Source organism: Chiloscyllium plagiosum, chromosome 2 (genome assembly GCF_004010195.1).
Source record: "Chiloscyllium plagiosum isolate BGI_BamShark_2017 chromosome 2, ASM401019v2, whole genome shotgun sequence".
In the NCBI taxonomy this organism is placed as follows: domain Eukaryota; kingdom Metazoa; phylum Chordata; class Chondrichthyes; order Orectolobiformes; family Hemiscylliidae; genus Chiloscyllium; species Chiloscyllium plagiosum.
This window is the reverse complement of record NC_057711.1, coordinates 144,971,532-144,986,311: the sequence shown is the minus strand read 5'-3', so window position 1 is coordinate 144,986,311 and position 14,780 is coordinate 144,971,532. Positions and strand designations below refer to the sequence as shown.

Genomic DNA, 14,780 nt, shown 5'->3' with positions numbered 1-14,780 from the left:
GGTCCCTTTTAAATCCTTCTCCTCTCACCTTAAAACTATGCCCTCTAGTTCTGAACTCTCCCATCCCAGAAAAGACCTTGGCTATTCATCCTATTCATGTCCCTCATGAGTTTATAAACTTTTATAAGGTCGTCCCACAGCTTTTGATGCTCCAGGTAAATTGGCCTCAGCCTGTTCAGCCTCTCTCAAACTCCCAACCCTGGCAACATCCTTGTAAATCTTTTCTGAACCCTTTCAAGCTTCACAACATCCTTCCGATAGGAGGGAGGCCTGAATTGCATGCAATATTCCAAAGTGGCCCTAAACAATGTCCTGTACAGCCACAATATGACCTCCTAACACCTACATTCAATGCACTGACCAATAAAGGCAAGCATACCAAATGCCTTCTTCACTATCCTATCTACCTGCGACTCCACCTTCAAGGAACTATGTACCTGCACTATAAGGCCTCTTTTGGCAACGCTGAGCATCTTATCTCAGCATCTACTGAAGATCTTCTTGAGGTGCTTGAGCAACCCGGCTCTATATCATGAAATGTCCCAATATTCTTCATAAATAATATCTCAAACCCAGTCAAAGTACAAGAGGTTAGACAGGTTAGGACATAAATTGGAAATTTTAAGCACTGGTACTTTAGCTCCAAACATAGAACTAAGCCACTCCCAAAACAAATGAAATCGATGATTGATATTATAACATAGGTAGTGTGGGAGATGCAAGGGCTAGAGAGCCTCAGATTTAAGCAAATAATTGGATTGAAATTATGGACAACTGAGTCAGTTATTTGAACCAGCTGATTTTGTTTTTCTGACCTGATCTTTCTCTAGCTAGAATTGGAGCTGAACAGAGCACTTTCAAATGAGACTTGTCTACTGAGTCAGCAATAGAATGCCACCCCCAAATCAATGGTTTGCAATTATTGCAATCATAAAGTCATACAGCTCAGAAACAGACACTTCGGTCCAACTTGACCATGCCGACCCGACATTCCAATCTGACCTAATCCCATTTGCCAGCATTTGGCCCATATCCCTCTAAACCTTTTCTAGTCATATACCCATCCAGGTGCCTTTTAAATGTTGTAATTGTACCAGCCTCCATCACTTTCTCTGGCAGTTTGTTCCAAATATGCACTACCCTCTTCATGAAAAGTTATTCCTTAGCTCCTTTTTAAATCTTTCCCCTCTCACCTTAAAGCTGTGCTCTCTAGTTTTGCACTTCCCTACCGTAGGGAAAGGACCTTGTGTGTTCACCCTATCCATGCCCCCCATGATTTTATAAACCACAAAAGGTCACCCCTCAGGTTCCAACCCTCCAGGGAAAAAAGGGCCTACCCTACTCAGCCTCACCCTATAACTCAAACCCTTAATGTGATAGTGCTATAACAATGTATACTTACAGTTCATGTAACAAATCTCTGTCACTGTACCTGCACATTGTTTGAAATAATGTGCAATATAAGAAGATACTGTTCATACATTAATGAACTATCTGACAAGACACCAATTGTGAAGCAATGTGATCCCAGTTTAAGTGGGCAATAATGCTACACTAATGTACAATCAGTATCATAATGTGTTATGAATTAATTACATGCTGATATTCATACTGAGACCATCAATTAGGCTAATAGTTTGCATTGTTTTGTGTGTGTTTGATTTGAATTATCAGTGGTGCTACCAGGGTCACTGTTTATGGAAGACTTCAGAGCAGGTAAAGGTGGACGGCAGTTGGGGTCCTTGGAGCAAACTTGGGTCCTGCTCTCGAACTTGTGGCTCTGGTGTCCGCTTTCGAACCCGACAGTGCATTAATCCAGCGTAAGTGGCTTCGGCATTGATCAATGCTTTTATTAGGAGCATCGTGTGAACTACATGCTGTTATTCTGCTATATGTTCTTCCCATGACGTGACAAAGTAATTGCAGAGAAATGTTCTGATGCTGTAATAGTTATGGTGCTCATAAACCCATAAGAAGGATCAGGGTTCAAGGATGTGGAGAAAGAGCAGGGGAAGTCTACACTAATTGGATGGCTTTCCCAATCACCAGTAGAGGTACAATGAGCTGAAAACCCTCCTTGTGTTCTGTATGTTTCCGTGATCATTTGCCAGCAACATGCATTTGAAAAATTAATGCAATTTTTTATAAGTTAACTACTTCAATTTACTTTAAAAAAGTATTGCAGCATTCCAGTGGCCTGAACAACTGTGTTCAATTTCTAGAGTATGCTGAATTAGCCAGTTTCAGCTGAGCTGTGGGAAGGCAGTGCAGTTGATGGTAAAATTGAAGGTATGTGGTCATTATACAATGAGTCATGTCTCAACAGATGGGCAGTAATAGAATTAGGGGAAGGAACCCAAAGTACATTCCAATAAAGAGTGTTTTTTTGAAACCAGGGAGGAAGATGGCAGACCCAGTGCCCTGGGTGGAGTGAAAGATGTTGTAAGGAGACTCATTGTAAAACAGCAAACTAAAGTATTACCAAGGGCTTTTGGATACAGTGTTAATCTTTTTAATGTTTTATTGAGGAGGGTTGAAATTAGTAAAGGTTGCTTCAGGTAGATGTCCACTTGGTACAATTACAAATGGAATTTAGTATCTGAACTTGATTGAATAGTGTGGGGTTAGAAGAAGAAAAAAATACACCATTTGGCCTTTGGATCCTGCTCCATCCCTCTACCTCACCTTCACCTTCATCCAATATCCTCATATCCCTTAATTCATTTAGAAATAAAAAATCTTGTTAACCTCTGTTGTAAGTGGGCTAAGCAATTGAGAGAGCAAACAGCACAAAATATGCCAGATGTGTTCAGATCGCATTGACTGTGAATAGTTTCCAGTCAGTCACCATACAAAAAAAAAGTCTGCTTTCTATTTCCTTACATATTATGCCTTAGAAAGTGAATAACGAAACAAAATCTACTAGCAAAATCATCAATGACACAGGCTTGTGAATGATGATCTCAAATTGTCAGCAAATCATAAAAGGCTAATCAATTGATTTGGTGATTAGTGTTATATGATGACTATCTTTCTTTGTGTAAGACATTGGGTGCTTGGTTAAAGATTATAGTAATGTTACTGCTTGGTTGCAACTCAGGCCTGCAAATGGTGGTCAGGATTGTCCTGGTGTAAACTATGAATACCAACTGTGTAACAAAGAAGATTGCCCACGTCATTTTGAAGATTTCCGAGCACAGCAGTGTCAGCAACGTAATTCATACTATGAATATCAGAATGCTAAACACCACTGGCTTCCATATGAACATCCTGACTGTGAGTAAAGCACTGAAGCTTTGTACTCATCAAAGCAATTTCCAAGTTGCAAATAGACTTGAAGCAACAAAACCATTTTGTGTTTTTAATAGCAATAAAAAGATGCCATCTCTACTGCCAATCCAAGGAAATGGGAGGAGTTGTCTACATGAAACAGTTAGTCCATGATGGTACTCGTTGTTCCTATAAAGATCCATACAGCATCTGTGTAAGAGGTGAATGTGTGGTAAGTAAAAATTAGCAACTTGTTCCAAATTATTGCGTGGAAATTTTCACCATTTAGTTAGCTCCAATATCACACGTGTTCAGCTGCTCTACAAAAGATACCATGATCTGGTATTTCAATGGTCTAGCTCACAAAGAGTGTCAGCCTTACATACATTACAACTATGTTCCAGTCAAATTTCTGATCCAAATATAGTGGGAGTGCAATTTCTGTGGTAAAAGCAATGATTCGCAGCAATGAATCATGTTTGAAATTCAAGGATATGTTTGTTTCTTCAATTATTCTTAAAATTTTTACAGTCAATTCGCTGTTTCAAGATAGGGAAAGAAAATCAACGATTCTCACTCTAAGGTTCATTCATCTGCCATAACCTTTCTACAACATATAAATGTTTCTTGAGCTTCATGCATTATTCCACTTTCTCATTGTCATCAAGCAACTGGTTGCTTGGGCTGAAAAAAGTTTAAATGTTTTAAGATCGAGTCAGACTAGTTTTCAAAGTCTCTGTCAGTGCTAAAGCTTGCTAAAGCTCACTTACTTCTTCAAAATTGTCCAGGATTTGTCTCCTGGCAGGGATGAATACATGGGGACAGATCTACAGTTTGTCAATACCAACAATGAGGCACATTCATTACAATGAAAGCCAAAGAGAGTTGGGAGTAGTTATTGAAAGAACCTAGAGAGTTATTAATAAAACCTAATAGAAGTTACGAAAAGTGTGTTAAGAAAAATAAAGAAACATTATTTTGACCAATCACATACTTAAGATTTAACAATCTAAATTATATATAAAAGAAGATTTCATTTACACAGAACATTGTTAGGACACTGAATGAACAATCAAAGCTCTGATTCTGGCATTTAAGGAATACATAGTCATTATTTTGCTGAACAAGTAACCTTACAGTCTGAACCAATAATCCAAGTCTAACAATGGCAGTTTGAGAAGTTGAAGTCAGTTTTTAGAAAATAAAAAGGCTTATATTGACCCTGAAATTATGGTAAAGCTGTCAACTGTTGCAAAATCCCAACTGATTAACTTGAAAATTGTAAACCCATACCTTTACTGGTAATAACCTCTATGTGACTGCAGCCCTGTATCAATGTGGTTGACTCTTAACAATTCTCTGAAATTGCCTAACAAACCCAATCAGTCCTTTCAAACAGAAGGAAATTATCACAGCCTTCTCAGGGCAACAACGCTGAGCAATTTGTGCCGTGAAGTGATTATGAATGATTGATTGGAAAAGAAATTGCGCAAATTTGAGCTTTGTATACATGGTATAACTTTGACTTGTATACACATGGCACAGATTCGACATTTTCAGGTAGTGTATAACTTTGAGCTGTATACTTTACAAGATTTTCATAGATTGGACAAGAGCATAGAGAGAATAGATGAATGAAAAATTTCACTTTTTGAATGGATGGAGCAAAATTGAGTTCATGTAGCACTAAATTCCTGAAATTAATTTGGCAACAAGCAGCAAGGACTTTGCCAGACCAATTAAATCATGATCAAGCAAAGCAAATAAATATCCAAAGTCTATACATATCCTTTGAATATAGATTGAGAATGGAATGTGGGAAGTTCTGATCTATGCAGCTTATTCATGTGCTGTGATCTGAAATAAGAAGCACATTTTTACAGGAGGTCACTCCCTAATCACACTACCACAGCACTATAAGCAGATCTACGTTGCATTAAAATTATGCTGTTTTGTTCGAATCTAGCTGTACATGTTTGTGATATTAATAAATGATGTACATGAGAATGTTGGATGAATGATACGTTTGTGAATAACACAAAGATTAAGCGGGTGATTTACAGTGAGAAGGAAGTTCTTAGGTTATAGGAAGATATAATCAAATCGGTCTGATAGGCAGATTTGTGGCAAATGGAATTTAAACCTGACAAATGTGAGGTAATGCACTTTGGAAGAAGTAACAAGACAAGGGAGTACTCAATGAATGGCAAGATGCAAGGAGAGATCTTGGGGAGCTAGTCCACAAATCCCAGAAGATGGAAGGGCAGGTTAATACGGTAGTTAAGAAGGCCTCTGGGACACTTGCCTTTATCACTCGAGACAAAGGTTATAAGAACAGGGAGTCTGCATTGAGCTGTATAAAACATTGGTTAGGTTAGACCACAGCTGGCATACTGTCTGCAGTTCTGGTCACTGCTCAACAGGCAGTAAGTGATCGCACTGGAGGGGATGCAGAGGAGATTCACCAGGAAGTTGCCTGAGATCCAATATTTCGGTTATAAAGAGGAGCTGGATAAGCTCAAGTTCTTTTCTGTAGAGCAGAGAAATTTAAGGGGACACCTGATGGTGGTGTATAGGATTATGAATGGGAGGGACAGGGTGGATAGAAAGCAGCTGTTGCCCTTAGTTGAAGTGTCACAAACAAGGGGCACACTTTTATAGTGAAAGGCAGGGGGTTTGGGGGGGGGAATTAAAGAAAACGTCTTTCGTCCAGAGGTTAGTGGGAATCTGAATGCATCTGGGAGGATGGTTGAGGTGGTAACCTCATAACTTTTAAAAAGTAATTGGATGAGTACCTGAAGGGTCATACATTAAAAGTTTTAGGCCAAGTGCTGGAAAGTGAGACCAGCAAAGGCAATATAGTATTTTTAATAGTACAAATATAATGGGCTTTACGGCCCCTCTTAAAAACAGCAAGGACAGAATAACCTTGTTAAAGGGGCAACATCATAACATAGCATTTAGGACACAGTGGTCATTACCCTAGGCTGACAAAGCATGATCCAGAATAAAATTATTAATTGGGAAAGCTAAATTCAAATGGGAGAAATAGGGACATGGAAACATAAGAACATATGTAGGCCATTCAGCCCATCAAACTTGGTCTGCTATTTTATATGATCATGGCAGATCAAACACTTCAATGCTGTTTGCCCAGACTTTCCCCATAACACTTTACATTGATGAGCAAAACTTCATCAACTTCTATTTTAAATTTACTCAGAGTGAGTTTACAAGGACAGTATCTGGACTGAATAAATTGGAGGCAGAGGTTGGTAGGAAGGATGATGGCTGAACAATGGATTACCTTCAAAGCTGAGTTATTTCAGACTTGCATGTGTTCCCTCAAAAGGGAAAGGGAAGACAAAAGATGACAGCTGTCTGGTTGGAAATAAAATAGAAATGTAGAATCTGAAGAAAAAAACATGCTTATAGGTGATGTTAGGTAGAATCAGGCTAAGCATGGAAGTTTCAGGTCGGTAGCTAACGTTAAAGCAAATCCCTAAGTCTTCACTAACTGCAAAAAAAGGAGAAAGATGGTGAAAGTAAAACTAGGAATAATGAGGGATCTGAAAGTAAATTTACACACAGAGGCAGAGAGCATGGCTGAAGTTACAGAATTCTTTGCATCCGTCATTGTCAAGGAAGAAGATGCTACCCACTCCATCAAGACAGGGGAGGAAGTTCGGATACAGGATTTAAATTTGAAAAGGAGGAACTCTTAGATAGCACTGAAAGCAGAGAAGTCACCAGGACAGTACTAGATCTATCCAAGGATATGGAGAGAAGTGCAAGTGGAAATTGCAGAGGCAGTCATCCTAATTTTCCAGAAGTCTTTAGATTTAGGGGTGGTGCTAGAGGCTTGAAGAATTGTGCACATTAAACCTTGTTCAAAGAAAAGTTGTGAAGATAAGCCTAGCACCTCAGATCAGGAGGTTTAACTCCAGTGTTAGATTGTCTTCTACTTAGAATCATTCATCACAGAAGTAAGAGTCTCTTGGATACTTGTGGGTTATTAAGGACAGCCAGCATGATTTTCCTATGTAAATATGAATGAACTGAATGAAAACAGAAAATCATGTTCAACTAATGTATTGGAATTTTTTTGAAGAGGTAACAGGTTGATGAGTGTAACATTGTTACGATTGAGTGTCGTATTGGTACATGGACTTCCAAAGAAATTTGATTCAATGCTACACAACACTTAGAAACAAAACGATAGCTCATCAGATACAAAGGACAATAACAACATGGATATGAAATTGAGTGTTGTGAAGTTGGGCAGGCGGTGGCCTCATGGTATTAGCGCTGGACTGTTAATCCAGAGACCTGGGTAATGTTCTGGGGTCCCAAGTTCAAATCCTGTCATGGTGGAATTTGAATTGAATAAAAAAATCTGGAGTTAAGTATCTACTGGTAATTAATAATGTATTGCCAATTCTTGGAGAAACCTATATAGTTCACTAATGTCCTTTAGAGAAAAAGAAAACCTGCCATCCTTACCTGGTCTATGTGTGACTTAAGATCCATAGCAATGTGGTTGGTTCTTAAATGCCCTTAGGGCAATTAGGGATTGGCAATAAATGCTGAACTAGCTAGCGATGTCCACATCCTGTGAATTAATAAAAACAAAATGATGGTTAATTTTCAGATGCAGCAAGATGTATAATGGAGTTCCCCATAGGTCATTATTAGAAGCTTTTCTTGATATATATCGATGACTTAGACCTTTGGCACAATTTCAAAGTTTGTGAATCACACAAAACCTGGTATCATTGTGAACTGTAAGGAGGAGAGAGTAGAACTTCAAAAGGATATTGAAACATTAATGGAATGGGGGGAGCTGTGACAGATGCATTTCACTGCGCAAAATGATGGACTGATTCATTTTGGTTGGTAGATCTCGGAGAAGCAATATAAATTAAAGGGGTCACAGGAGCAGGGGGACCTGAATGAATATGTGATAATTCATTGAAGGTGGCAGGACATGTTGAGACAGCAGCTAATAATTGAAACAGTATAAGGATTTATTAATAGAGACATAGAGTCCAAAATAAGGAGGTTATGTTGACTTGTACAAAACACTGGCTTCAACTTGAGCATTGCATACAGTTCTGGGCACTGCACTTTTTGAAGGATATGAAGAGATTGGAGAGAGAGCAGAAAAGGTTCCAGGTATGATCCCACGAATGAGGAGCTTCTATTCTGAAGACAGATTGGAAACTTTAAGACTATTTTCTTTGGAGAAAAAGAAGACTAAAAAGATTTTGTAGAGATTCAAAATAGTGAGAGGTCTAGACAGAGTAGATTGTGAGAAATTGTTGCAATGTTTTAGACTTTTCTCCCCCAAAAAGTCACTTGGAAAAATACACTTGGTTAATTGAAATACTCTATATTACTGAATCCCTGCCTCTCCTGCTCATTGCCACTCTCTCCCAAACTATCAGTATGTGAGGTCTCAGGATATGATTGGTGAGAGGCAGGAACAGCAGTGTTGAATGGAGAGCAAGATGCACATTGAGGGGTTGTGGAGATAAGCTGGAGATTGAGAGCCAGTCAGTGAACAGGAAGATCAGCGAATGGGAGTGTTGTTGAAGGTGAACCAGAGGGAGGGTCTGCCAATGACCAGAAGAACTGGTGATCCAGGTAGTCAGCCAGAGAGTGAGAATGTTGGACACTCGAGAGTTAACCAGCAACTAGGAGGGTCAGAGCCTGGGATGGTCATTGGGCTGCTCTCAAGCAGTGCCAATCAGCTCTCATGCCACTACTTCACGCATGGCATGAAATAAACCTTAACACTAAACATTAATACTGGCTCTTTTAACTGACCAACATTAGGTTGAAACAACATAAATTGGGAAAATTAAATAGAAGCATTGATATTACTTTGATTATAAAAGCTCTTGCTTTGTTTTGGCATTTAGTGAAGGCAAATCAAAATTACATTGTAAATCAATTGAAAGATTTTACTGGTTTTGAGTATAGGCACCTCATTAATTTGTCACATTAGTAGTGACGACTAATACTCAAGAATCAATCACATCAGTAATTATCAAAAGGTCTTGATGTAATGTCAGTTTCCTCATATAAAAAGAAAAGTTTAAAAGATCATCTCATAGCAATATCTGGTTCCCTATTCTTCCTACTCTTAATATAATTGGCAAAGATGATTCATAATTATGATTAGAACTGATATAATTACCAACTAGTATGCTACGGAATTATATTCTGCTTTGGAAATCCAAAGGCTATAGTAGGTGAGGATTTCATTATCAACAGCTCATAGTTTTATTGTATGCTTAAAATAAAATTTTCTCAATGTGGGCATCTTTGGAAAGGCTTTTATTTGTGAAGTGTAGTCATGCCAGATTTGGAGCATTAACTCTGTTCCTCTCTCCACACATGATTCCAGATCTGCTGAGTTTCTCCAGTACACTCAATGTTTATTTCCGATCTCCAGCATTCGTAGTTTTTATTACAGTGAAGTTGAGGTTGCTGTCTTGAGAGTCAAGAGCCTTCAGGATTTTTTTTTTAGGTTAGCTAAAATTACATAGATTTTAGATGGAATAAGTAGCAACTGATTCCAAAGACTGAAGAAGGATCAATAAGCAAATGACGCAGATCTAACTTCATTTACATTGATTAGTAAAAAGAACCGGAGGCAACACGGGAGTAAACCTTTACACAAATAGTGGTCAGGACTTGAATGCCCTCCCTTCATGAAATTGAAGTGGATCCAGATTCAAATTAGTGGTCAAAAGGACTTGGCTAAATATTTGGAGGGCAGAAAAGGTAAGGATTGGGTGGGTGTGCAGTGGGAGGACAGATTGGGTTTGTCTTTGAAAGAACTGATAAAGACTTGATTGGCTGACTGTCCTCTCTCCATCCTCTGTTATTCTATCAGACCCAAAACACATTGCAAAGTCACTCAACAGAAACTCTTGGGGGTTTAAAGTGGGCAGGTTTGGGGCAGCACAGTGGTTCAGTAGTTAGCACTGCCACCTCACAGATCCAGGGACCAGGGTTCAATTCCACCCTCGGGCGACTGTCTGTGTGGAGTTTACACATTCTCCCCGTGTCTGCGTGGGTTTCCTCCGGATGCTTTGGTTTCCTCCCACAGTCTGAAGATGTGCACATTAGGTGGATCGGCCATGCTCAATTGTCCATAGTGACCAGGGATGTGCAAGCTAGATGGGTTAAGCATAAGAAATGCAGGGCAACAAGGGAAGAGGTGGGACTGGCTAGGATGCTGTTTGGATGGTTGGTGTGGACTTAATGGGCTGAATGACTTGCTTCCAAGCTGTAGGGATTCTATGATTGTCAAAGACCCAGTAACAGGGAAAAACCAAGAGCCAATGATTTCTCTCCCTGAGCCTGCTAAAATGAAGCAAAGACGGTAGGTTCTCATTAAATGCCTGAAGTAGGCTGGAAAAGTGATCAATCAGTACCTGTCCCCAGTATTCCTGTAACTTATTCTATTTTACAACTGCATATTACTGTGGTGTTGATTAAAGTTTTATGTTCACAGAAAGTGGGATGCGATAAAGAAATTGGCTCAAACAAAGTGGATGACAAATGTGGAGTGTGTGGTGGGGACAATTCCCACTGCAGAACAGTGAAAGGAACATTTACCAGAACACCAAAGAAGTCAGGTAGGAAAACTCTGATTTATACTGAACTTTGTCTTTAAAATATGGTTGAAATATTGCATGAGAATTTCCAGGAGTGTTTTTTTGCAATCTCCTATGGAAGTTACTGCTGATTATAATCCACCCTGACCTATGTTAGAGAAATATGATTGGAATATCTTTCAGGAATAGTTCTCAACTCCGTAAACTTTAGTAGCAGATCAACTGAATCATGTAAATTGGGATTTTCCCCAGTCTTCTGATCAGAGCTTCAGGAGTGGACTTGTGAAATACATGCGGTGTACAGAGTTATTGCAATGTTCACTAGTTTGTAAAACATGCTGTGATCTATAGGATAGGGGGCAGCTTAGTCTATTTCTGAGGCAGCAGTTAATCTAAGTTATTTCTTTAATGCCGTTTGAGCAGACCTCTCCTATGCGTAATGCACAATGAAAATGTTGTTTACACAATTACAAACCATGCCAGAGGAAATTAGCTCAAACTGGGTGGTTGCAGAGGGACTACCTCAGTTGAGTTGAGCAGAGAGAATTTCTACAATGTCCCCAGGTCCCTGCAAATGAAATGTACACCCCCCCCCCCCCCCCGCCCCCCCCCCCCACCCTGCTAAGGGTTGGCAGCACAGGAAGATTCCCTTCTGCAACTTCAATTGATTCTACCAGAGGTATTTTACCTTATAGGCTGGTTACACATTCCCATTGTGGCATTAACATCTTTTACCTTTCTGCTCAGATCCATGTTGTATTTCAGCAGGTTGACAACTCTTCCATATCAGCCTAATCAACTACTTTTATTCCTGCATCAATGCATATCCAGAATTAATGGCATGAGGCAAGTAGAAAGTTACCGTTTCCAGATATAGAACTGTCAACCCACTTAATTCATTCCTATGTACTCCTTGTGGGTCTCCGTAAGTGCATTGACCATTCTGAATACAAGAGGATATAACAGAACTGCAGTTCACAGGCATTGCAATTCATGTGACAGACTAGTGCTGCACACACACAATCTTTGTATGGGCAGGGCGCCAGAATTGAGTCATAAAATTCTACATCACATCAAAAAGCCCTTCAGCCCATTGAGCCTCTGCCAGTGAAAAGGTCCATCCAATTATTCTAATCTAATCCCATTTTCCAGCACTCGGCCCATGGCCTCGTATGCCTTGGCAATTGCAACTGTGTGTCTAAACACCTCTTCACTTCTGTGTGGGTGGCTGTCTCGAACACATTTCCAGGTGGTGATTTCCAGATTCCTCCCACCTCCGTGGGAAAACAGTTTTTCTCACCTCCTCTAACCTGCCTGCCTTTTACCTTAAATCTGTGCCCCCAGAGTTTGGTCCCTCCACCAAGAAGAAAAGCTTCTTCCTATTTACTCTGTCCCCACATTACTTTATGCATCTCAATCATGGCCCCCATCCCCCCACCTCGTCTGCTGTGCTCCAAGGACAACAACCCCCAGTCTGTCCAATGTCTTTTCCGAACTAAAACTCTCCAGCACCGGCAACATCCTGATAAATCTCCTCTGCAATCACATCCCTCCTGTATTGTGGATTCCAGACCTCCACACAATACTCTATTTGCGACCTAACCAACATTTTATACCATCCCAGCATTACCTCTTTGCTCTTAAACCCCTATGCTTCAGCTAATAAAGGCAAATATGCCAAATGCCTTCTGAACCACTTTATCTACCTGTCCAGCTACCTTAATGGACTGATGGATATGTGTACCAAGTTCCACAGGTTCCCCAGGATGTATTCCTTGCCTTGTTTGTCTTGTCCAAGTCACCTCACATTTATTCTGATTAAGTTCCATTTGTAACCATCATCCCATCTGACCAGCCTTCCCCAAAGGCTCCTGCCATTAATCTTTCATGTATATCTTTTTAAAGTTTCTTCTTGCACAATCTGTACTCTCGTGGGTTTCTGCTGTTTTGAAGCTTCAGTATCTGTCATAAACCAACATTTTTTTCTTTTTTCCAATCCTATATCTCTCTTCCTGAAGGGTTCCCCATCTTCAGACAAATTCAATGCAGATTGCAACTGATGTTGACAGTCTTCAACATCTCCTCAGGCTTGCAGTGAAGCCATTCAGCTAGATATAACAAAGCCTTTGTTTTAGTGCATCTATGTTATGCTGATTTAGGAATAGTGAACCTCACTATATATTGTAGCCTCTCTTTAAGGTTCCTTATTCAGTGTCCTCTGGAGCAAGAACGGAGACAGAATTCTGACCCCTGCCCATCTGGAACTCGACATCAGCCCCACAGCCCGTACCCTCCCCTGTCACAGGGTGTTCCACAATCTGATCTGTCTGGGGGAAATCCTCCCTACTGTTCCATATGCTGTCACCGGTGTTATCACCTCCTCATGATCTGATATTGCTTATGCACTAATGAAATTAAAGTCATCCTTACTCATGCATGCATTGGGATTGTTGGTACTGACCTTGATGGCGATTTGTGAACTATTTGTGAACATTTTAGGAAATCAGACAATATAAAAGTTCAGCCTTGAACATATCAAATGGAAAAGCAAATTTGAAGTGCTTTTATGAAGTGCTTAACACTGTTCCTAGTTTTTACATGAGCTGATAACATGGCAATTTGTTTCTCATACGATTCCCTTTCAATTGGGAACATTATAGAACTGTTTTTCAGAAATGATAACCTCCATTATCTGTTCAACTCATCAATGACTCGACGTCTGGCTAATGTTGCAACACTGGATGAATCTATTTGGGAAAAGTTTCAAAACAATGATAACTTTTATAGAGACAGATAGGATTGCTTATCCCTCTTGTAGATCTTGGAGTCTGGCTTTTAATAACTTTGTTAAAAAAGTATTTTATGAAGGCGCGTGTGATAATAACAGCTCTCTCTGGACAAGTTGGAGTAACTGTGCCTGGTTTGCAAGACTTGGATCTTGAGCCAAGGCAGAGACAAGCCAACACTACACTTTCAGAACTTAAAAATCCTATAATTGTTTTGTTTCGATAATTATTACATTATAAAGGATACATTAAAGAGAATTTTGTGTATGTTGGCAAGAAGGAAGCCACCAAGGTTTAGAAATGGCTGTTTTAATGGATAATTGTGGTGACTGTGCTGCAGTTTTTTTTAGATTAGATTAGATTACATTACAGTGTGGAAACAGGCCCTTCGGCCCAACAAGTCCACACCGACCCGCCGAAGCGCAACCCACCCATACCCCTACATTTACCCCTTACCTAACACTACGGGCAATTTAGCATGGCCAATTCACCTGACCTGCACATCTTTGGACTGTGGGAGGAAACCGGAGCACCCGGAGGAAACCCACGCAGACACGGGGAGAACGTGCAAACTCCACACAGTCAGTCGCCTGAGGCGGGAATTGAACCCGGGAGTTAACCATTACCCAAACCTTTTCAACAGGTCAAAAGTTAAGCAAGAGATACCAAAATGAACTTGGAAAAACATGTTTGCAAGTATCCAGTTTGGCCTGAGCTGGACATTTCTCACAATCTCATTTTCAGTTATTTTTAGATTAGATTCCTTACAGTGTGGAAACAGGCCCTTCGGCCCAACAAGTCCACATCACCCCTCCGAAGAGTAACCCACCCAGACCTATTTCCCTCTGACTAATGCACCCCACACTATGGGCAATTTAGCCTGGCCAATTCACCTGACCTGCACATCTTTGGACTGCGGGAGGAAACCGGAGCACTCGGAGCAAACCCACACAGACACAGGGAGAATGTGTAAACTCCACACAGACAGTCACCCGAGGCTGGAATCAAACCTGGGACCCTGGCACTGTGAGGCAGCAGTGCTAACCACTGAGCCACTGTGACAATGATTTCCCATCTTCAAATAACTGTGTCT

At 40.2% G+C, this 14,780-nt stretch overlaps 1 protein-coding gene across 3 annotated transcripts in view; it reads left to right on the top strand.

Annotated features, from left to right (window-relative positions):
• LOC122564950 (A disintegrin and metalloproteinase with thrombospondin motifs 3-like) overlaps positions 1–14,780 on the top strand; it is a 258,075-nt gene that overhangs the window by 211,463 nt on the left and 31,832 nt on the right. For all 3 annotated transcript variants that reach the window (XR_006316046.1, XM_043720492.1, XM_043720502.1), the window contains 4 exons: positions 1,675–1,820; positions 3,101–3,276; positions 3,369–3,502; positions 10,799–10,922. Coding sequence is in view for 2 of the 3 variants with exons in the window: in XM_043720492.1 (XP_043576427.1) it covers positions 1,675–1,820; positions 3,101–3,276; positions 3,369–3,502; positions 10,799–10,922 (580 nt within the window). In the remaining variant the exon portion in view is untranslated. The remainder of the gene's footprint in view (positions 1–1,674; positions 1,821–3,100; positions 3,277–3,368; positions 3,503–10,798; positions 10,923–14,780) is intronic.